The 24,310-nt window shown below is 41.3% G+C and overlaps 1 protein-coding gene across 2 annotated transcripts in view; it reads right to left on the bottom strand.

The window, feature by feature from the left end:
* The window catches only part of rapgef1b (Rap guanine nucleotide exchange factor (GEF) 1b), a 41,772-nt gene extending 20,419 nt beyond the window's left edge, over positions 1 to 21,353 (bottom strand). For both annotated transcript variants that reach the window (XM_070924486.1, XM_070924485.1), the window contains exon 1: positions 21,165 to 21,353. In XM_070924486.1, the coding sequence (XP_070780587.1) occupies positions 21,165 to 21,192 (28 nt within the window). In that variant the 5' untranslated portion in view covers positions 21,193 to 21,353. The remainder of the gene's footprint in view (positions 1 to 21,164) is intronic.
* Positions 21,354 to 24,310: the final 2,957 nt, after the last annotated feature.

Here is a 24,310-nt window from a genome sequence, read left to right as displayed (position 1 = left end):
GCACAAGCACACTGAAGTGTTGATATCACTCTCACACAATGCCACTCATCTGAAATGATGCCCAAGTGAAGAGCTCAACACCAGCAAGATACAAGAACAAGACTGGTATTTTTAAAGGAAAGGAAAACATTAGAGATTTATTTCATCTGCTGCTTTTTCCCCCAAAGATAAATGTGCAGGACAGGCCCAGTCATAGAGCCAGACCATTATGTGCACACACATGTGAGTGCACACAAAGAGAGATAAGGACAGAGCAGAAGAGGGTGGTTATAATAAAATACTCTGGTTAGCGCTGAGATGAATATTGCTTTATGGTACATAATTGAGAGAGGCCTCATAATAGCAGAGTAATTTAGCAGAACTCCACTTGTTCACTGTAGAGAGCGCTGATTGTATCTAAGGAGAGAAGAGTCCCCCACTCCGTTAATCCCAGAAGAATTGACTGCTCACTCGCAGTCTCCCTTCACCTCTCTGCCCCCTCCCTCTATCTCCACACCAAACCGTATCAGGAGATAAATACTAATAACAGCGGTGGGAGTCGGCAGGAAGCGTGGGTTTTATCTGCGACAAAATTACACCTCTATCTGGTGTAATCTCCCCTCCGCTTGATGACAGCGGGATCTGACATTCCACGGCCATCAGCGTAAAAACACTGAATGCTGAATAGCAATCACCAGCAGGAACACACCACAAACTAGACTTCCAGCCAGGCAACTCTTTCATCTGCACCATCGATCCACATGCCGCGCATATATCCGCCCTACTGTTCTTTCTCTCCACCCTAATCCTCATCATCCCTTACCCCGAGCAGAAGCCAAAGTTTGCTGAGGCAGCCAAGGACAACTGTGTGTCTCATTAAAAATGTTGATGACAACGCATCCAGTGGAGCTTCCTCCCGATACAAATGCATAAGATGAGGCACACATGACCCCACAGGCTCTTGTTTTACACTGCAATTTCAAAAAAAAAAACCTTATCTCAACATTGTGCAAAAATAAAATCAACACTGGCTGTTCTGCAGGTTACTAATGGTGCATGACTGATTCAATAACCTACTCAGTTACTCTCATGACTGTTGAGTCACCTTTAACCTGCATTTGACCTCATTCCAAACATCCAAACAGATCAAATTACTCTATTTCCCTACATAAATAGATAGATGCTTTATTTTCACTGCACGTTAAACACAACACAACTTGGTTTGGCAGCAAGCCACTCCACTTAGCAGCATATATAAAATATATAAAAGAAAATAAATATATATATGAAAAATATAAATAGTCATAATCATATACATACATGGCCCACAAAAAAATACATAAATAAATCAATTGTGTACCATGTATGTACATAGAAATACATCAGCTTTGTTAAAACACAACATAACTCTAATACTAGAAGACATGTGCAAGACAAATTCTTAAGTAGCCCTGTTGTGTCACTACAGAGGCAAAACCACAATGTAACAGAGACAGCAGCCTCTTCATGGGGGTGTTATACATTGCGTCTTCAATTCACACCATCAGTGGAGTAAAGAGATAAAACCTCAGCTAGTCAGCCAGGCAGGATTGAGGGATAGAGAAGGAAGACAAAGTGCTCGAGCTTATCAGAGTCAGACTGGTGACTAGACACAGTGAAGACCCTGCGGAAGGCGACAACCTGTTCATCTCAACAGCTGTCTGTATCAATACTCTGTAGCTTAGCCACAGGGGATGCTGTACTGCTTCACTGCACCTAAATAGAGTCTGAATAGCATAGCTAGGGCTGGCAGTGTGTGAGGATTTTTTTTTGTACCCTGAGGCTATACATACCTGTGTTAGCCAGTTTTGCCGTAAGCCAGAGTGCTATCCTGGCAAGGTTTCACTTTATGGCAGTGTGTGGAGTGGACCATATGCTCTTGATTGCACAGCAGCCTCCATATGAATTTAGTCTCACATAATCCTATCTGTTTGACCTTGTTTCCCCCCATATTCCTGGCACAAGTGCAGGGACTGTGGCTAACATCACAATAAACAGGGCCCTCTCGCTCAATCCAAGCTCGAACAGGCCCAGAAGGACTATGTGCGAGTTTACAGCTGCAACCCGGAGTCGAGAAGCAGTGACATCAGCACAATGAGTCACCGCCATGATCGATACAGCTGGTCCCTCAGACACCATCGCAGCCCCCGTGGCTCAGCTGTTTATCATGCACACTGGCTCCTCGGCTCCCTATTCAGTTCTCTACCACCTCCCTCCCTCTCTCTCTCTCCAGTTCTGAGAACAGAAAGCCACCCCCACTTCACTCTAGAGTTCGCTGGAAGTCTGGCTCAGCATGGAAATGACATCATCAACAGAAAGAAATGAACAGGGAGAAAGACAGAAAGTCAACGAGAGAGAGAGAGAGAGAGAGAGAGAGAGAGAGAGAGAGAGAGAGAGAATACAGTGAATACAGTGCTCTGTTATAGTCATGTACGCCTCTCAGCGCCCACCCTCCACTCCTCCACCAGAGACGGGCCAGCCATCCCTCCCGCTCTCCCCAGCTGCCTGCCTGCCTGCTGCAGTCCAGAGTTATGAGGTGGTGATGTCATTGGTTGCAACGTCTCTTACACTGAATCTGACTAGTCATGGACTCGGTAAAAGACTGAAAGAAACCTCACAGTTTTTTTTCCCAGCTGCCCAGGTCACAACACGCCTTTATACTAGTGTGCCTCCTAAACTCTGTACTGTAGTACACCTGCAAAACAAGTGAACAGAGAAGGGTGTATTCCAATATTCCCATAATGGACCGGATAAAAAAAACCTAAAAAAAAAAACCTTTGTTGTTGATTCCTGCAAGGGGCTCCCGAATTTCTTCCTTACTCCCTTTAAAATACAGTGCAATACAGCAGCAGAGCCAGCCTGATAAACAGTAAAGAGTGGTTACACTTCCATAAAGGGTGAGGTTTGTCTCCTCTGTTGTAAACTGCAACAGTCCCACAGAGAACTGAACACACACACACAACTCCCCTGAGCCTCGCTACGTTACACTGCAACCTCACAGTTCTGCAATTAAGGTTCCTGTGAATATCATAGCAATAAAACATTAAAATGATAAAAAGTTCATGTTTGTTATTCTTTCTAATTTCACAAAAGTCTATCAAATCAGTAACATTTTCTTTACTGATGCTATGAAGGATATATATTTTATATAAAATAAAATAAAATCAGGAAATCACTAAAACCAGATTGTTAACGATAAATAGTGGAGGATTTAGTAAGTAAACATCTTTTAGAGGCATTTAAATTGCTTAAACACTTTTTCTGCTTTGAAAGGCCTTGGGGACATTTAAAACAAACACTCCAGTCTGAACGACTCTTGAACAAAGCCTGGGAGAGTTCTCACACAACTCTGTGGTATAGCAGAGTCCCCAGGAGCCTACCAGTTGCTGGATTGTCTCAAAGCTTAATTACACAACAAGCAAATACAAACATACACACACACCAGGGGTGTACATTTATGGGTGTTTCTGCCACAAACACACTGTTAAATGTATGCAATATGCCTTAAATTGCTTTTTTGTGTGTATTTAATCATGCTCACACATTTTCTCATTTGCAGAGTTAACTGTGGGCACACATTTAATTCTGTTGCATAATTACATTAGTATCTATACCAGCCATCCAGGTGCATCAAGTATCTTCCAAGGAAATTCGACCAGTCTGGGGTTTTCACTACCACAACACAGACACACCAGCTCAAATCAACTCATGTTACTTTCTAAATATGAACATTGTTTCCCTGCCTAAATGTTCTTTAGCTGGGCTGCCAAAGTAAATGAAAACAGCCAAAGGTTACGCCAAAAGACATAATAAAACATCTTTATGGTACATTTTGTGCTCAAGGCAAATATGATCATGTTTTCACAAAGGTGTAATAAATAAATAAAGCTTTCACACATCCATATATCCAGTCAGTATCAAAACCTTGGATTTATGCGGGAACTGGTTAGTCCTACTGTCCTGTTTCAGAATATACATAAACAATGCAATGACCCATACATTTAACTTCACATTTAGATTAAAACAAATGTCTGGACAGAGGATACATAGTAAAAATATTTCAGTAGGAAATCCAGGATCCGAGTTGCTGGTGGCGATTCCTACAACACAACTGATGACCGGTGACATATGAGCTTGTCCAGATCTGACTGACGAACTGACAGGCTGGCAGATTGATCTGGTTCTTGTTCAGTACAGGTGTGATCTATACAGGACAGCTGGTCAACCCCTCACTGGCTCTAGGAATAGGATGAAAACTGTGTGCAGGGATACAGGGGAGGCTGTGCTTAAGGTTACACACACACAGCTGTCACCTCCTGCTGAACTCCCTCAGTGAGGACTGCTCAATGAAAGTGAGAAAGCCCTACGTATATGGACTTGTTGAGCCCGCTAAAAGACTGAAACAAGAGCCAGAAAGGTCACTGTGCCAGCTGTTGAAGAGGGAAGAAGCCAAGGGGAAAAAGACTAATCTGAAAGTGTGTGTACAGGAGACAGTTAAAATTACGTTGGACAGAATGATGATGATGAGAATGAGAATGTGAAGAATGAATGGACAACCTAAATTCAATTTCATACACGGCCTGTGCTCTCCACTGACCGACTGGAAAACTAAATCTATGAGTATGTGCACACTGGGTTTACACCGGTAATTCATTTCAACATGGACTTCTTAATTTTACCTCAGTGAAGCACTCTCTGGTCTGAATGGCTATATAAGTAAAGCTAAACGAGACCAGGAGTCTTCAGCAATGCTAGCGGCTCTGTGAGGTGGTAGATAGGCACAGCTGTGCTTTGAGCTAAATGCTAACATGCTCACAATGGCAATGCTAACATGATAATGAAGGTATAATATTTGCCATGTTCACCATCTTAGTTTAGTGTGTTGGCATGCTAACATGTCTTAATTATCCCTAAACACAAAGTACACCTGACGCTGATGGGGATGTCATTAGTTTTGAAGGTACTTGGTCATAAATCGAAGTACTGGACAATTTAACAATTTGACCTGATGATGCCGCTAGATTAGTTAAGGGATCAAACCAAAGTCATTACAATTTGTTCTGAGGGAGACATGAATATCTGCACAAAATGTTGTCAAGCTATAGCTCAGGCTATAAGGATTCCTCCTCTGGGGAGCATGAGTAACTGTACCAAATTTCATGGCAATCCATCCAAGAGTTGTTGACCCAATGCCACGTCGCTAGCTTGACTAAAAAGTTAATTTATTCAGATATAGTAGATGTGAGAAAGAGTCTGTTATCATAAATATGCTTGATACAAGCCTCTGTTATAAATGGACTCAGATTAACTCCCCTCTCTTTTAAGCATTGGCTATAACTGGTGTTTTATTAACATATTATTTACTGTATTTTAAAACACAAAATACATTCATTCTCGACACAATTGAGAGAAACTGCCCTGGGATACATGTTAACAGACAGTGCATTGTTTATAAGCAACTTTGCCTGCAACAAGGCCTTATTTGTCTATAAAAATGACAACATACTGGGTGAACTACTGTGTGCTACACTGTAAAACAAAAACTGTGGAGTATCATATCTCCGCAGGCAAGCAAGACCTGCTGTGGAATGCAGGCCTGAGGCACGTGAGATGAACAGCAGGGAGAAAAATGGAGAGGAAAGAGAGGAAAATTCAACAGGAAATAGTTAAGTGCTTAGTGAATTATTTATTCTCCCCATTGTAGTGGTTGGCTTCCTGCTGGTTGTGTTCAATTTTCAATAGGAATCCTCTTTATGTTCTCTGTTATCAACAAGCAGCACTGTAGGATACAGCAAGCTGTGTGTGTGTGTGTGTGTGTGTGTATGTGTGTGTGTGTGTATTGCAAGCCAAGCTACAGTCCAAGGATGGCAGGGAAAGGAGGAAGCCATAGTGTGAAACGTGGCCCTGGTTAATGGTTGATTTCAGAAGTAATGGAGGAAGAAGTCCAGTGGTGGGTTTTACAGTTTTCCAGCTGTGCTGTTTGAGTATGCTGTTCAACAAAGAGCCACAGGAAGACTGAGAGCATCCAGTCCACTCACTGAGTAAGTAAATGAGATACAATGGATGCTAAGTGCTCAGTCCACTTATCATCTATTGAATTTCACTTACCAAATGAGTAAATGACACACAGAAGATGGTTTCCATGTAGAAAATCAAATTATCAATGCAAACTGACACATCCGAATACTGGATTTCTTCAGCCACACACTTCCCAATGACCTCTGAAGTCCTGAAATAAACCTAATGGGCAAATCATTTTGACTTGGCATCAGAGCAATTACATCAGGGATAACAATAAACTACAAGCCATTGAAAAAATTGACTGAAAAAATGAACCAATTTAGATAATAACCTGGATCTAAATGAATACTTCACTGAAGTAATAGAACATAACTCATTCTTACCTCATTTATATTATAACATACAATTACTTTTCATAATTAGAACAAACTGTTTTGTAGACTGTTTTTTATTACATGGTTTGTTTTATCAATTTTACCATTATTTAAATTCTTATACAGAAGCATGCCTTTTATTGCTATAGCAATGTTGCAGACATTGAAATCCGCTTCTATAAAATCCACCTCAGCCAATATTTTACGCTATTAATAACTAACACAAACATGCCCCTCAGTATGTCAATGACTAGTAAAGCAGCCCCACTAACCATGGGTCAATGGCCAGAAGCAAATATCAATGTGGTGACTGAGGCGCACTGCCTGCTGGGTTGTATGGGCAACAGACGGCATGGTCAACCATGGCTAACAGAGCGTGGCCACACAACACAGGCGATCTATAACGCAGATCCATATTACAAAACAGCAAAGTGGATGTTCAGCCTGTGTGCAATATGAAGATGAGAAAGTGACTGAAAGACAGTAGGACAGTAAAACGTCTCTTTCCTGGTTTGTGTTAATGCCATCTGCTCTCAAATCTAACCACAGAGGTGACACAGTAGACAGTGGCTTATGATTGAGATGATCTATACAGGGAAAATCCTGCTCTTTGAACGAGACATCATTACCCCGATGAGTCATGAGATCGCAGTCTGAGATAAAAAAGAATATCAAAAGTACCATCATCCATTTTCTCGCTGTTCTGGAAAGCTTAGAAAAGGGGAGAGAATAACATTCAACATGCAAATGTGAGCCGATTCCCGATTGAACAAACAATCTCATAAAAGCATCCATACTCAACGCGGTGTGACGCATCGACAAAGTGAACTGAAACTAGAATTATCAGTGGGGCTGAAAATATGTTGCATTAAGCCATAATAAGCAACAAGCAGCATGTAGAGGCACATAACAACAAAATCCAGCCTAATCTCTTGGTGACACACCTCACATTCTTGAGTCTGTTTATTTGTATGACGTTCTTATTACTCAGGATAAACGGCTCAAGTCAACACAGACAACACGACATCACATCTACAGATCCTTCATTTACACCAAAACAAACATTTTATTCATGCTAGTGCCTATGAAACCAACCACACTGCCCTGCATTTCTGCTTTGCTGCACCATTTTGTTTCTGTAGTAGTTGGCCATCGCATTGGGTGCAATAGGTGGGTCACCAAGATCTGAGGTCACTTCCTTCGGTTTAAAAAAGGCCTACTGAAATGATGTGTGTATTTCCATGGCACTTTGAAACACATACAGCGATCTGGCGATGCACGATCTGTCATCTGAATCATGTACAGCAATAAAACAGTGGCTTGAAGCAATGTTTCTCAACAGTATTTTGCGCGCACACACACACACATACACACACACACATACACACACACACATACACACACACACACACACACACACACACACACACACACACACACACACACACACACACACACAAAGTCACGCGGTGATACTGTATAAGCACCATGACAGAAAAATAGGGTTTGAGGCAGAACAGTGAAGGGAAACAAACACAATGTTTCATAGTCATAACACAGCTTAAAATAAACTACTACGACTTGAACTCAAGGCTACTGAGGTTAGAACAAACTATGCTCAGTTCCATAATTACACAGCTTACAGAGGAGATGTGGTGGTGTAGATATTGGGGGTAGTGGGTTAGTATGAAGCCTTGTAAAGTACTTGTACTGAATGACAGGAGTTTCACAAATAATTCAACTTTTATAGGAGGAATGATGTCTCCTGACAAGTAAACATGCTGGTATAGTGCTATTGTTGAGTTCATGAACATAGTGCTTTCTGATTAAATTAGTCTTTAACGATTTCATTAAATGCAATCGAATAAAGTTTAAAATGAAACAAAACAAGTCTGAGATGAATGTGATACTTATAGTCTGTTTTTACCATTATTTTGTTAAGGACTACTATACAAGCGTTGTTGGATAATTTCATCAAATGAAAAGTAAGGACTTCCACTGTGGCACTTCGTACTTAGTACTAAAATTCGTCCTAAAATTACAGCCTTTTTGATGTATTCAGTATACAGATTTCAGGTCCTTAAATATTAAATCAGTTCTCAATAATATGAGGCATTATTTACCACTTTTGGAGTTTAATAATCCCAATTGGAGAGCTTTAATTCCAGAAAACTCTTATTTAATTAATCAACCACAAGCTAATGGTGAGCTGTGTCAATATATAAATATTATTTGCAAAGTAAGGGGGTGTGTGTTCAAGCACACTGTCAAATAGTGGATAGGTTAACTACTGATGCATGGGCAACAGAAATAAACAGTAAATGCTGGCTGGGACTTTCTGTAATACCACACAAGGGGAACTGACTTTACCTGCTGTGGTTGAATTCAAAGCTCACAGAGAGAATGTTTGTCATTTTGAAATATTACAGTATTAATCCAAAGTGAGTCGTTCCATGAACTGTTCTGGTCAAGCAGTTAATTATTGATGAGACATTTCTTGGAGGAAAATGTAAATTTTCTCTGGAATAAAAAAAACACCCACTCAGGTCGGTGCATTTTCAATCCAGTCAGACATATGGTGTGACTCTGACGCAGAGCTCTATACTGTGTCAAAGGTACACCAGAAGCCTGGAAAGTGGTGTTTTGGAAGAGGGTGGGACCATTAGGCCTGTGTATTGTGTGGTGGCATAAACATTTACAAGTCTCAAGCCTCAATGCCTCCTCTGTTTACCTATGAAGCCAACAAAACTCCTTCTTCCAAAGCTCTCCTGGACCAGAGTTAACAGCATCTTTTGCTCCCGTCTGTATTTCTCTATGCCCCCTCTGTGCCTTCCTACCACTGCTGCTGCTGCTCTGGCTGGTGGTTCATTGTTACTGGTTATCATTGCTGGCATTTAACCCACACATTTCCTCCTTTCTAGTTAGTGTGATGAAGGTACAGACCACATTGTTTGTCCACATTTGCACGTCACTTGTTGGTTGGTTTGAGAAAAAAAAATTGTCAAATATACTGTTGGGACTGCTGGTGGATCAGATGCCATATTAAACCCCAGCTACTCTTAATATTATTATTATCATTATTACTCATTCATTCCTCCACTCCACTGCTTTTGATGGCCACTCTTTCACACCCTCCCTTTTATGTTAGTATATCTTTGTGTAACTGCAACTAGATTAACGGACCTCCCGTGGCTGCTGTTTGCATGATCCTGTTTAAATCCATCTCTGACCTCTCTGACCAGCTCATTGGATACTACTCCACATGTAAAAAGAGTGGTACGATTTTGTTCCATTTTTTTGACATTGCTGCTACAAACAGCTACATCCTGCTCAAACAGCTGTGTGCCACCAGAGGTGAGCAGCTCATGACGCACTAGGGTTTCCAGGAGCTCCTCTCTGCTGAGCTGTGTGGAGTGTCCCTGGACCTCTCAGAAGTGCTTCAAGAGAGGCACTACCAGCACACACCTGTAGCAATTGCTCTCGAAAAACTAAAAGATGTACATAGTTCAAAGTTAGTTGTGTTGTTTTGTGTGTTTATTGAGTAAAATGTGATGACAAAACATGTCAGAATTTTGTATTTCTTTTATAACACAATTTCAATACTTTTATCAATCATTATGGTTTGAGTTACATGAGCTTTTAGCTCAGGTTGTACAGATTTTAGGAATATGAAGCATTTGAAGATACTCCAAGAAATGACAAAATAAGAACAAATACCAATGTAGACACTGACGGATCATTTCTATTGCAGAGTTCAAAGGATTAAGAGCAATTTATTAGTGATCCTGCATGTAGCAGCTTTAGTGTTGCAATCAGCACATACAGTACTGCATTATACCACACTGCATTGACTGTGTGGGCTGTGACTGATCTTTTAGTCAGTTTTGTATGGTTTCAATATGGGTTGAGGTCTCATAGTGGGCACTGGCCGAGCTAATGGAACTAGTTAATGGGAGCACTTGGCACAGCAGTTCAGTGGGGTTGCACTGAAAGCTATGGAGGGAGCCCTGAGGCCTATAGGTCACTCAATTGTCCTGTACAACAGAAACACACACACATAGGCACAATGCACATCCACATCCCCAAACAGAAACAAATGAGCACACAAAGAGTCCCTCTAAACTATTCAACCACAAGCAAAAGGTTGCAAAGGGGATGCCACAGGGCCTGGTTTTCAACGGCATCGACAACAAATAGGACATAATCTACAGCACACACGAGCAGCAAAGCTTTTGATGCCCCAATTGTAAAATAAAAAAACAGAAAGCTGCACACACTACTTGGCACAGTGACAACGGGATTGAGTAAACAGCAAAGTGAAATAGGAAAGGTCCAGAGGTGAACTTGTATCACAATAGTTACAGGCTATAAAGTCATGTAGGCTGAAGAAAGATGTGTGTATCGCTGCAGGAAGGGAAGAAAAACTGGAACCACTTGACACACTTATTTGGTGCTTTTCTTTGTCACAATAAACCGCATATCTTTAGGTTTTGGAGTGTTTGTTGGACAAACAAGCAATTTGATGAATTAACTGGGGTTTTATGAAATTGTGATGGCTCTATTTTCACACATTTTGAAGACCAAACGATTGCTCAAGAAAGTAATCAGCAGATTCATCGATCATGAAAATAACCATTAGCTGTAGCACCTAGATGTGATATACCAATTGCTGGTCGTTTTGCTCGACCAGCGTGGTGACAGCTCATGATGTGACATGAGGAATGAGTGAGGCGACAGACAGTGACACACATTTACTGTGTTATATTGGAGGGCAGGGCAAGCACGTGAGGTAGAGGGGTTGAAAGCGGGAAATCACACACACACTCACACATATACACCATCCTGGGTACCCCTCCTGTTCCTTCCCCCCTGACGCCGAGGCCACTGGCACAATTTCCTGTCCCTTGTCTCCTTCATTGAGAGCCGCTCCCTCTTTTCTAGACAAACTTCAGAGTCCAGCACAGCCTGGACTCAGAACCTCTCCTTCTACAGCTCCCCTGTATAACAACTTACCTCACCCTAAACAAGCAAGGCTCAATACAGGCACACTGCGCGCGCGCACACACACACACACACACACACACACACAAACTCACACAAGACAAAGAACTGCTCAAAGCAGTCTGATCCTTCAAGTGACCTTCTGGCTACATTGGTTTACTGCATTTTCTAGCATTCCCTTTAAAGCTTGCTTTCTGAACTGTGTTTCAGCATAGTGAGAGCGGCTCGGCTGGCAGACAGCAGGTTCACCTTGGGTGAAACCAATAGACTAAAGAACCACAAAGTGCTATAAATACCCAGCTTGTCAGTATCTGTAACATCAAGCAGCACCAGAACAGAGACACTGCGACAGCTAAAAACCCTGTGATCTGTTGAGATGAATTCAGAGTTCTCAGTGAACGGCAGCTGTTTGGCAAGAGAGCACGAGGCAAACAGGCACTATAAAGCACTTGAGATAGGAGACTGATCCTACACACAGACAAACAGCCACAAGAGAACCAATTGCTTCACAGCCTGAGAAGACAGAGACAGACACAGACAGACAGAGAAGCATAAGCAACAGCGTTCTTGTGAGTAAATGGCCTCAAGCGGCGAGGAGTGGTACCACTCTCCCCACGTTCGAGTGCTGTACAAAGCTGATCTTGTCTGTGCAGCGGGCTACTTGTCATCCTCTTGACACTTTGTGCACAAACACTGCATTGGACAAGACTGACAGACAGATGCCAAATAACACAGCTCGTCTTGCAGTTCAAATTTACTGTGGCAAACCAAACTCTTTGCATTCAGATTGTTTCGCAGCTTCTTAAAAATAGGCTTGGATGACAGATGTGTCCGCCACAAAGAACAAGACCGCCCTCGCACAGCCACTTATAATTAGGCAGTGGCTGTTTAAACTATGTCAGCGATGAATAATCCAACACACACTAAAATAAACTTTACTGTTTCTTTTTAAATTTGTTTAATTATCATGCACACAAAGAAAGCTCACTCTCTGTCTCACTCTCTCTGTGTGCATGTGTCTGACATTCATACGAATATTCCCAAGTGCTTTCCATTTCCCCGTTTTGGGATTTAAATTTTGTGTTGTAAATTTGTAAATTTCTTTCATTAAAAACTTGTGTTCAAGCGTTCTTGTATTAATAGCTCTATATTTACAGTAGTCGTCTATCACTTCTGAGTCTATTGTGGTGTCATGTATATTTTTGAAAAAGGTCGCATAAAAACGGCTTTGAGATTGTACGCTTCTTTTGTGGTTTCACATTTTTCCACATGAAACAGTGTGTTATAAAGCTGGGAGGAACTGTAAGGCGAGACAAAGACTGCAGGAGCTCTATTGTTGAGGATCACTTGGGATCAGGTCTTGATATTAAGTCTTTAAAACTACATCTCTTAAGATTAAAACGTATATAAAAACAGACATTTTGAAAAATGTTATTTATTCATCATAACAATATCTAAAAAGAATACCCATACCACATTATGCAGCAGACTTACTGTGAAAAAACAAATGAAATAAGTTGCGCCTACATAACTGCATATCATCTTTCAGCGATTTTATTGATCGCCTGACGTTTTGTCCTCTGGTCTTCCTCTGAATGCAGACACACTGAACAAAAGAGATGAACCCACAAAATGTGCTTATTATCACAGCTGCACAAAGTCTGCGTTAAAGGACTCCCACACATGGTTGTGCATTTACATTTATACTCAAAGTGATCCAAAAGAAATAATATGGTGGGCCGTTTAAAACACATCTGCTACAATAAAATCATCAATTTGATGCAATCGAGTTGCCTCACTTCTATATTTTAGTGAAGAGTCAGATTGTGCATGATGTGACTGAAAACAGTGATGTGTCTTTCACTGCCACAGGTGGAATCATTAAAAGGACAAGTCTATAAAGAAAAGCATTGTGAAGAGCAAGAAGCATTTTCCTTTGTTATTGTTGTTGTTTTGGGGTATTTTTCCTTTTCCTCATTTGTTTCAGTTTGTCCGTATAAAATATGTTGTGATGCTAGTTATAATGGCTATGCATGTGCAAGCTAGATGTTCCTTAGAAAAATAATAATAAAAAAGCCTGAGCATGTGCTTGCTCGACCTGACTTTAATCACATTTGTTTGATTTAAGAGCAAAATTCTTTAATTTATTCATTTCAACTGGAATAGAAGATATGAGGAGCACAAAGTCAAAATGTGTGCTGAGAGAAACTTTGTGAGGATATGTTTCTTTCTTGTTTTAACTTCATTCATTCGAGCAAAGCATTTTACAATTTCCTTGAAAGCTCACAAATCCATAGTGTTGCATGTTTTATTGCTATTTCAAAAACATATTCTCTTATTCAGGTTGTATGAGGAGGAACATCCAAGGGGAAGTGGGTCAGTGGAGGCAGACACACTCTGCCCACAGGGCCACAGGCTCAGTCATAGTCACTGACGGAATAAACATTGTGCGTGTCTGCATGAAAGTATGTCATATACAGTTTGGGTACAATAAAAAGAAAACCAAACCAAAGATTCAGAATCATTAATGTAGCCAGACAAGCGCACACACAAACGCATGCCCACATCTGCCTCGACAACAACGGTGACTTGTTTGCAAGCAATGTCAACTTCTCTCTCCATTCCTGATTTAGACTGGTATCGGAAACTGGCAGCAACTGTGGGACATCCCCTTCATTGTACGCCAGCTCCCTCACCCAGCCATGGCACCCTGGGGTCTGAATGATTTGACACACTCAACACGAGCACACGCACACAGGCATGACTTGACATGAAACCCTCTTTCAGGATCTCCACATTTTCAGCCGTTGACATTGCTGCTCACCAAGGCCACTCACTATTTCTGACTCTCTCCCTGGTGCTCACTTTTCTTTGGCTGCTTAGGAAAATGCATGCAGAAGGGTATTTCTTTTCTTCATTCTAAGTGGTGGTCATTACTGTATCTGTCATGTATGTATGGTAGTCAGCAAGTGCATTAAATAACCATGGAAGACACTGGGTTTCGACATGCTATCACAGGTTGTGCAGAATGGCAATACTCTGTCTTCCTTTGGAGAAAATACATTGCCAATAAATGGCTCGGGTTTATATGCATCTTGAACTTGTAGCTCTGCAGAAAATGTTAGGAAAACACAAATCTTAGCAAGCTGAAACATGAGCTCAATTGAAATCTCACTGCAAAACAAGAACTGAAAGAAAATGGCATAGGACACATTAGTAGTTTCAGTAGTGGTTCTCAGCCCTCCTAGTTTTAGTTCCAGCATCGTATCAAGGATTACTTTACACCTACACCACCAGGTGGTTTCCATTGATGCAATGAAGTTGTTGCAGGATAAAAGGACAGAAACACCCTTACCATGTCAACATCTTAGTCTGTTAGATATATTGAATTTTATACTGTATCAGAATGAATACATACAGTGGAGACTTTGGGGTTTGGTAAAGTGATTCTTCAATCTGGACGTCTAAACCGTATATAAAGATTAAGAGACACTGGGGAAGATGTTATTAGTTATCACGTCTGCATGTATCGAGATTGGTATCAGCTGCTTCTGCTTATATGAGATAAGATCGGAAAGTGGAATCATCCTCTTGATGATCAGTCAGTCAAGTCACTATTTACAGTAGTTCAAAACATCGGTAGCAATTCAGCTGTGGCTGAACTGAGACCTCCTCATCTGTGCCACCATGCAGTCCATCTGTTTGAAACACATCACTCACTCTACACGTCCCCACTGAGGGCCATCACAGCTACGGAGACTGGGCAGGCAAGGGTAGACATACAGGATACACACAGCCATACAAACACTGACTCTTGCTGCCTGCTGGGCCGAGGTGCACAGATTTATTAGGCCGAGCGCAACACAGACTGTGTGTTTTCAAAACAAGGTATTATGCCACTCTGCGCTGTGTAATTACACAATGATGGACTCAACTACCTTAATTATGGAGCCGCTATGTGCTACCGGCTCACCAGGGTGGATCTGTTCACACAGCTTAACAGGAGAAGCACAAAGTCACTACTAACATTAATAAATCAAACAGTGTTAACCTCAACGTGTGGGTCAACAAACAGGCCATGGTGAAGCAAGGCAGGCAGGTTGGATAACAATACCAATTTGTTGTATTGTGCAACTGGATTAAGACCACAGCATTTAGGCATGGAGAGATCCTCACCCGATGAGCAAAGATTAGAAGCTATGGCTTCTGTCTACAAGCTTTGGAGGTGATAAGGCAGAGAGGCAGCCTGTGATGGAAGGCTGCGGCCCTGCAGAGCAGCCTCCACGGGCTGGGTCCGCCCAAGACTTCAGTGGAGCAAATGAGCACCTTCTATAAAGCCACACGACACAAAAAGCACAGAGAGGAATGTCCCCTGCATTTCATTCTGCCAGCAAGCTTATTTTACATTAAAGCTCCAAAACTGGCGACAGCTTGCAAAGAAGTACAGATCCACCCCAAAAACACAATGCAAGCATGCATTTATGTAACAAAAAAACTGTTGAATAAATGCATAGTGTGCATGAAACTTCTGTAACCGCCTACTCCGGTAACTGTGCAAGTCAAACAGAACCCAGTGCTTGAAAATATTTTTTAGCAGCGAATAGAGTCCATGTCCTGGCCTGTTCATTTACATTTCAATGAATGCCTGTTCTTCTGACTTGTCTAGGCTCTGTGGAGACAACGTAGAATAATAAATAGCTATATCTAGTGTCTTCCTTGTTAATATTATCATTTAAATACCCCAAATAAAATGCAAAATATTTAACCATTTCAGGGGGAAATTACAGTCAATAGTCCAGCAAGTGTAGCATTGATCTTAGAGTCCACCATGCCTGCATCAGGAGAAGAACTGTATATATTTGTGTGTCTTTACCTGTGTCCTCATCTAGATCCCCCTGTAGAGACGAGTCTGTGTCCTCTGAGGAGGCCTGGCTCCTCCAGCTTATATTGCCCATCCAAGAGGCCTCAGTCCACACAGCTACTGGTCCAGGAGTGACACTGATCGTTATACTTTTTGTATACTGATGACTTGTTGGGTCAGGCTGGTATTGCCACAGCTATCACTCAATAGCACTGCTGAGAGTTAGTCACAAACTAACTGGTCCGCATGATCATTGTCTCTTGAGTCAGCTGCAACATACAGCACTTCAGAGGGAAGATCCACAAATAGCACGGAGAGAAGGCAAGAGGAATTGAAAAGTAATGTGCTTTTCCTGAGTTGATTGTTTATTAAATAATTCTTCTTGTAAATACGACTAGAATCACATAATCCTGGACGTCGGAGTGAAGCCGTCTAAGCTGTCATCAGTGGTCCTGGAGAGGGTCCAACCCACAGTTATCTGGAAAGGGGGTGTACTGAACAGACACTGACTGAGCAAGGCCACCTGCGGAAATAAATGGCCTGCACTCTTGTATGTAGGCCAACACACAGCAGAGAATTCAAGTGAAGCATCATCTCATAAGACGAACTCCTCTGAGAAAAGAAGTCTCAAGAGCACAGATGGAAGCAGGGAGGATGAATACCAACTGTAAATGAAGGTTGTATTGAATTACATGTGAGATCTCCGAACACAATCTTAACTGCCGTCTTTAGCTCCTTGGAAGATGTTGAAGGCGGAACGGCCTTGAAAATATTCATGTTACAAAGACCTGATTGCCTTCACAGACCTAGCCTTCCGCTGCTCATCGATAGCCTCGGTCCAGTCACTACCCAACATGTAATCCATCCATTTCTCTCCCTGATTCTCTCTCTGTGCAAAGACTCGATTCCCATCAATGCTCTACCTTTCCTCCACCCTCTTTCTTTCTCTCCCTAAGCTCTATTCCCTCCCTCTTTCTGCTTTCCCATACACAGCACACACACAAAAAAACTAATTACAACACTGCTAAACCTATATGGCAACAGCAAGCCTCTCATTCTGTGGGAGAGGGAGGGTGAAATGCTTTCTGCCATCAAACCTCAAAATTGCAGCATGTCAAACCAAGAGCCATAGCTCGCTCTGTGCAACAGTGGGATCACTCATCGGCAATGTGCGTAAAGCTAATCATCCGGGGAACCCTTTTGTAATCACGACTGCTTTAGCTCTTGCTCAGAGTTTTGGTGACTAATGCATGTGGGGATTGCTATTTCTGAACATCAGACAAGAAGATATTTCAGTCTGAAGCAATGCAATAACCACTTAGCAAACACAAAGCCATCAAAATGACTTACACTTCAGTGTTAACTCTAGGAATGTTTGAGAGTCAACTCTTTGCATTACAGCTAAACCCTGTCAAAGGCAAACACACAGATACACATTCCCACACTATGCAGCAGCCTAAAATAAGGAACTGATGGATCAGTTCCGCTGTGGCTGGGTACTACCATTGACCATCCAGCAAGAGAGAAGTCTACAGGCTAATTATAAAACACTGTGCTACTCCCACAACTTTGCTACCAACATTGGCATGCCAAAACTGTTGTGTCACAATCCCAGTCTCTGTGGGGAAAATAAAGACACATTTTGCAATGGCAAACATTGCAATAATACAAATATAGTCTCAATTAAGGCTTGTTTCTTTTAGACATGAAGTTGTGTGTTTCTTGCGGTAAAGTTTGTCAGACGGTGATACAAAAACAACACTCAAAGACTTATTTCTCTGATGGAAATGTAACTGTTTACACGAATACAAACATCCTACAAAGTGGCAAAGATGTGCACAAGGACCATGCGTAAGCACAAACACATGGTTTTATAAATACGCCATTACCAGGGTCACGGTACAGCACTTTTTCAACACAGCACGGACAAAGGCATATTTGAGCTTTAAAGTTTCTACTTATCCTCATAATAAAACAAATTCCATAGCCTGTAAAATGAACACAGTGCGCATATTCTGGCAACAAGGGGCAGCTATAATTGTTTAAAGTCATAGTCAAGCCATTTAATTTTAGAATTACTCGTGTGAATGCAGACTTCATTCACAGGATGACACCAGATGTGCAGCTCTGCTGTATTTTTCTACAGTTCTCCTGAGAAGTGAATGCAGGGTTTATTCTGCAAAAATGAAGCTGAAGGTATTCATGTTACTTATATTCTGTGTCACTTTTCCCAAAAATCTGACCATGTCAACAATGAGAAAGCCTGTTTCAAGGGTGTTGCATTAAATGGATCAGTGCCAACTATAAACAACAGTGGAATTATTCCAGGGCGTCTAAATAGGTAATTAAAAGCATCACAATAGACAAATACATGTACTAAACATTCAATGAGCAGTTAATGACTAATTTCAGAAACATTCACATAGAGAGAGTGACAATACAGAAGATAGACCAAATATGGAACAGAAAGTATTTCTTATTTCATTTCAACAATATAAGCACACCTAAACCATTTTATATCACTCATCATTAGCTGGTTTTGCACCGGTGAGAAAAATGAGATTTACCCAATTCTGGATAAAACTTAGATGCACAGAGAAAGAGGTGGTGGAATGGACACAACAAACTGGATATATACATGTGTAAAAGTGGGTCTAAAACCTCTGGCTGCCTGCTGCTGTTGTCTTTTCAGCAACACCATCACTGATACTGAATCTGTTTATGGATTACAGTTTGGGCTGCCTGAGTGATGAAGTCATGTGGGTGCGTACACAGAGAACGGGGTTCAGTGTTGAAACAGACACAAGAACCACCCACGTGATTCCCTAGGAGGTGACATCCTAACTAAGCTCCACACAACTGGGTGCACAAGCAAATCTAAACAGGTAACAGTGTTACCCCCACCCCCAAGAGAGGAAAAGTCAGTGACAGCAGGACATCGTATCCATGGTGATTAGGAAGTATGTTGATGCAGCCAGTGACTCTGGAAGAAATGCTGGCCATGAGTCTCCTGCTATGCATTGATAGTCCTACTTGGTCTGCGTGCTATGGTAACCATTTGCATGGTACATCTTGGCAGCATCATATCACTATTTAAACCTTAACCCACGACTATATCCATGTGCAGGAATCCCTACTTCTAGGGGTGAACTTTATTTCACTTTCTGCAAATCTTTTCCCTTTTAATTTGCTCCTCGAGGCACCAGTGGATTAATCTCCTTCTGTCAAGGTCTGAAACGGGTCCCCTTTCTGTAGAGTCTCCACAGCATAGACAACAGTCTCCTTTTAACACCAGCTATTTCCTCCACTCCTTACACACATTCTCTCTCTCTGAGGAAAAGGCTTAAGAGGCTGACACTGAAGCTATGCCTGCTGCACAGCTTTTCAGTGCAACCATGAGTCCCCAGCCTTGCCCCCTCTTTCCATTCCACTGGCATCCAGCATAGTGTGTCCTCTGGGGACATATTTGGGATCGATGGGTACATGTGGAAGCGAGCAGAGACAACAGGCCAACAAGTGACCCAGTATACACAACTATGACAATCTGGGGAAGCAGGTCCACAAGAGAAAAGTGATGGATTGGGCTCATAATGACTATTATATACAAATACACTGTATACACTGCCTGTAATACCTTTTAATTTATCATTGAGCCAGAATCTACTAAAACTACACTGCCTGTTTGATTTTAGTTAGCTGTGACCATATGTAGTCATCTGTCTGCAAGACACGAAAGGAATCGGAAACTTTTACGCCTATGAAGAATGACTGAGCTAGTGGTGGATGACACTCCCTTCTCGCCTGTTACTGGGATCTGTGTGTGCTGGTGTGTGTGTGTGTGTGTGTGTGTGCCCATTTACTGCAGGCATCACCGGGCAGGACTGTATGTGGAGCGAAGCAGGGAGACAGCTGGTGGAGTGGGATGCAAGTGTAGCTGGCGGGTATAAAGTTTCCTTCCAAAGGCATACCCGAGACCACCCTGTTTCCTCTCGTACTCACTGTGCTTTACTGTGCTTTATTTGTCTTTAAAGCTGCATACAAAATGAACGACTAGTAGACACAACGAGGGTGAAAGCAACGAGAAATGCCACGTGCACAATGTTGAAACCAACACAAATACACACACCAGTCTTGGGCGTGAACGCATTACAACTCCAGTGTACTAGATAACAACGTAGCTAGGCTTTGCTAGTGAAGAGCTAACCTTTAGCTGCTGCTAGCCACCGTTACAAACCCATCTTAAAATGTTAGCTAACGGCCAAATATGAAGCAGGAAGGGGATTTAAATCACAATATGCTAATTTCTTTAATTGTCTTAAAAATATTTCTTCCCGGGTGAAAAGTGAGATTTGTTCTTGAATGTTATCGATGCTTTCAAACAATCAAACCATGTTATATTTACGACAGTTGAGCTGAGAGTGAATGGTGAAAAGCCGGTGAAGTACCACAAAAGCTATAGAATGATAGCACATTTAAATGGTATTCTCCAGGCTAGCTAGCCCACGACATCCATCTGGATGAACTGCTGGAGTAGTAACAACGTCAATCATTTACTGGTCAGTTAACCAACTAGTTATCTCTAGTCAGCATGGGGTTGAAACGGTACAGAAAAGCCATTTGCTCCAGCGAGTAACATTAGCTAATACCAGCTAGCTGATACGGTGACGCTTTATTTTAACTGGATAGCCGAGAAAAGAACAATCCATAAGGCCCAATTAAACCACCATTTACACTGAATATACTCGTTCAACGTTATTTGGAGCCCCAATTAGCGTATGTATTGCTCCATAGAGCCCTCATTTGATCCATCCGTGCCCTGTGTGGGGAATACCGTTATACAGTATCCCGAGGTGGAGCAGTGTGGTTGAGTCTAGCCGGGCAGGACTTACCTTGCTTGCTCTCTATTTTTCCCGACATTTTCGTAGCCAGCAGCTGTGATCCCACTCGCAGTTCAACAAAACGTTAGCTACAGACGAGCCTCGCCGTGTGTCTCCTCCGATTATTCCCTCATTTTCGATACACTGTTGTGTCCATGAGATGATTCCGCCGGGGTAAATATCATATATTTATAGGCTACACACATTGGTACGGTCAAAAACTGTCTCAGTCCGTCTCCGGGTAATTTTCACTGGATACACACACATACACACACACATACACACACACACACACACACACACACGTTAATGTCTTGAACCTAGACTCGGGCAGAGAGCCCTCATCCAGTGTAACAGCGCCCCCTTGCGTGAGGAATTAGCCATGTCAATCTGTCAACAAGAGGATGGGCGTGTTTCAATTTCAATTCATAGAGTTGTAACAAACCAGTGTTTGTCTGCTTCCAGGGCCAGATACAAGTGCGGTGCATTTGCGGGGACCATGGAAGACTCACACAGAGCTGGCAAGTGTTGCACATGGGACAGTATGGAAATTCAACAATCATTAAAATCAAGTAGTTTGTGCACAATGTACAATACATAGACAGTGGTGTAAGAAATACTCAGATCATTTACATAAGTAAAAGTAGCAATACCACAGAGTAGAAATACTCAGTTACAAGTAAAAGTCCTGCATTCAAGAGTATTAGCATCTAAATATACAGTACAGAAAGTAAAAGTACTCATTATGCAGAATAACCCATTTCAGAATCATATATAATATATTATTTCTATTATAGTTATTGATGCATTAATGTGTACATCACTTTAATGTTGCAGCTAGTTGGCTAAGGGTAATTTTAATTACTTAATATACTGCTGGAGATCTTGTGAATTCCCCCCCAGGATCAATAAAGTTTTATCTGAATTAAACATCATAATAATTTATTTGTACTTGAGCAAATGTATATATTTACCTTCCATCACTGCACATCGACACCAAAAATATTTGAATCCATCTATCTATGTTAACATTTAACATTGATGCAAATGCATACAAATGCTGGTGCAAAGACGGAACCAAAATCAAACCTCAAAGCATTTTGAGTGCACACTGACAAAACAAAACAAGAAGAAACCACTGTATGACAGCTTGAATGGGTGTTATATGACATAGTTAAAAGCTGTAGTCATCACACAATCATTTCTGACCTCAACATCGATCTCAGCAGCACGAGGCTCATGAAAGGACTTGAAAAGGCCAATTCAGCAGTTCAGACACTAAACTGTACCAACCATCATTGGCCAAAAGAGACAACTGACTCTAAAAATACAGATTAAAGGGATTCTCGACAATACTGATTTGAAAAGAAACGGTACGTATCAACAATAAGCTTCATAATAAACTTAAAAGAAGATTCTCTAGGCTACATTCTCTATTCATGTAATGTTAATTAGGCTACTCTGCTTATGTTAATGTTTCTCTGCTTCTCCTTTTCCTCATGAAACAAAGCACGTCTCGCTATGGCAGACCTCTACAAAATAGCGTATTCCTATTATTATTTCAGTATGATCTGGTTTTAAAGCTTTAAGTCACTGACATTTGCCTTCATTCACGTGTTTGTGGATATATTTGTTCACATGTTTTTGGAACATGTCACTGAACTCAACTAACCGTTTTTTTTATGCATGTCTTCTTTCCTTCTTGAAAAAACACATCTAAATGAAACTGCCTGATCAAAAGAAGGACTCGTTCAAACAGACTGCTGAGTGTTGGACCACAACATCAAGTCAAGACTCAGGTTGATAGTGTTGGATGGAGACTGAAAGTAATTCTGTCTTGCAAAACCTGTGGGTACTCATTGGCACATATAGAGGATGTACAGTATGGAGATATTAGCAAGCCACATGTTGAGGTTTTTGCTTATCATCATATTGTATCTTTGGTTGTTCCACTGAAGGTATTCTTGGCTTCAGTATTCCAGCATTTTTTAATAAAATGTTTCTTTCTGCACATACCAAGTTATCTTTCCTCATAAAATGCCCTAGCATGTTAGCTTATCATTTTGTGTATCTTAATCGTCAGTATGTGTCAGTTTTTCTCGCAGGAAATTGTTTAGCCGATGCGGTAAGCCACCCAGCTCTTGGATCGCATCTCGTCTCATCAGTTTAGTTAGTCGACGACTGCCCGGACAATAGCCAGACTGTGAAGTAGCACCTTTGCTCTTTTCACATAAACGTTAATGATTTATTTCATTAACACATTTCAAGTGTTTTTCAATCATTTTTATGATGTTAGCAGTGGAGGTCTTTGTTTCAAGTCCACCTGTGCTATAAAACACATCTGGAAACCCTGATGTGTGTCTCATGCATCATCACAGGTCATATAAGCTAGGGCCTCAGCTCCAACTTTTATATTACTCAGTATATATTCTTTTAATTTTTCCTGATCTTATCCAATCCACTGAAAAAGCTCAGTAATAAGTAATTAAATACATTTACAATCTATTGGTGAGCTTAGGCGTGAAGCCATCACATTTAGTCATTTATGGACACAACCGTGTGACTAAAAACGTTAGTCACAAATACTGATATTTTAATGACAAATGATGTTATCCGGAAACATATTAATTTTTATATTAATTTAACTTTGACATGTAGCTACAAAGTATTTCGAACCGCATACATGCTTAAATGGAAGCACAGAGCCCCCTGTTGGGCATACTGAAACCTTGACCTCATACATGTGATACAGCTGTCTTTTTTTTTAGCTTTTCTCCTGTCTTTTATTGGGAAATTAAAGGAGTGAAGCAGAAGAGATGGGGGACTTCTGATTTAACTCTGATTTCAGTAAACTGCTGACTATGGTTTTTGCCTATTTAGTGCTGCACATTATCCCAGCCATTAAGGAGCAACCGTCTAGATTATGTCTCTGGCATATCAAGTCGAAGCAAGCATTGTCATCTTTTTATGAATAATTGATCTGACTGAAATGATCTACATTCCCTGAGTGATCTGGGTCAGCTTGTACGCTTGCGATGCACTCTTGAAAGCAGAGGCATGTATTAAAATACTGACATAAGGAGTTCATTACATATTGTCAGAGGCTTCTTCCAAGCCTTGTGTAGCTTACCTCATCATCAACTGTATTTAATCAGTTA

This window comes from Enoplosus armatus, chromosome 18, assembly GCF_043641665.1.
Source record: "Enoplosus armatus isolate fEnoArm2 chromosome 18, fEnoArm2.hap1, whole genome shotgun sequence".
NCBI lineage: Eukaryota > Metazoa > Chordata > Actinopteri > Centrarchiformes > Enoplosidae > Enoplosus > Enoplosus armatus.
This window is presented reverse-complemented; position numbering and strand designations above follow the sequence as displayed.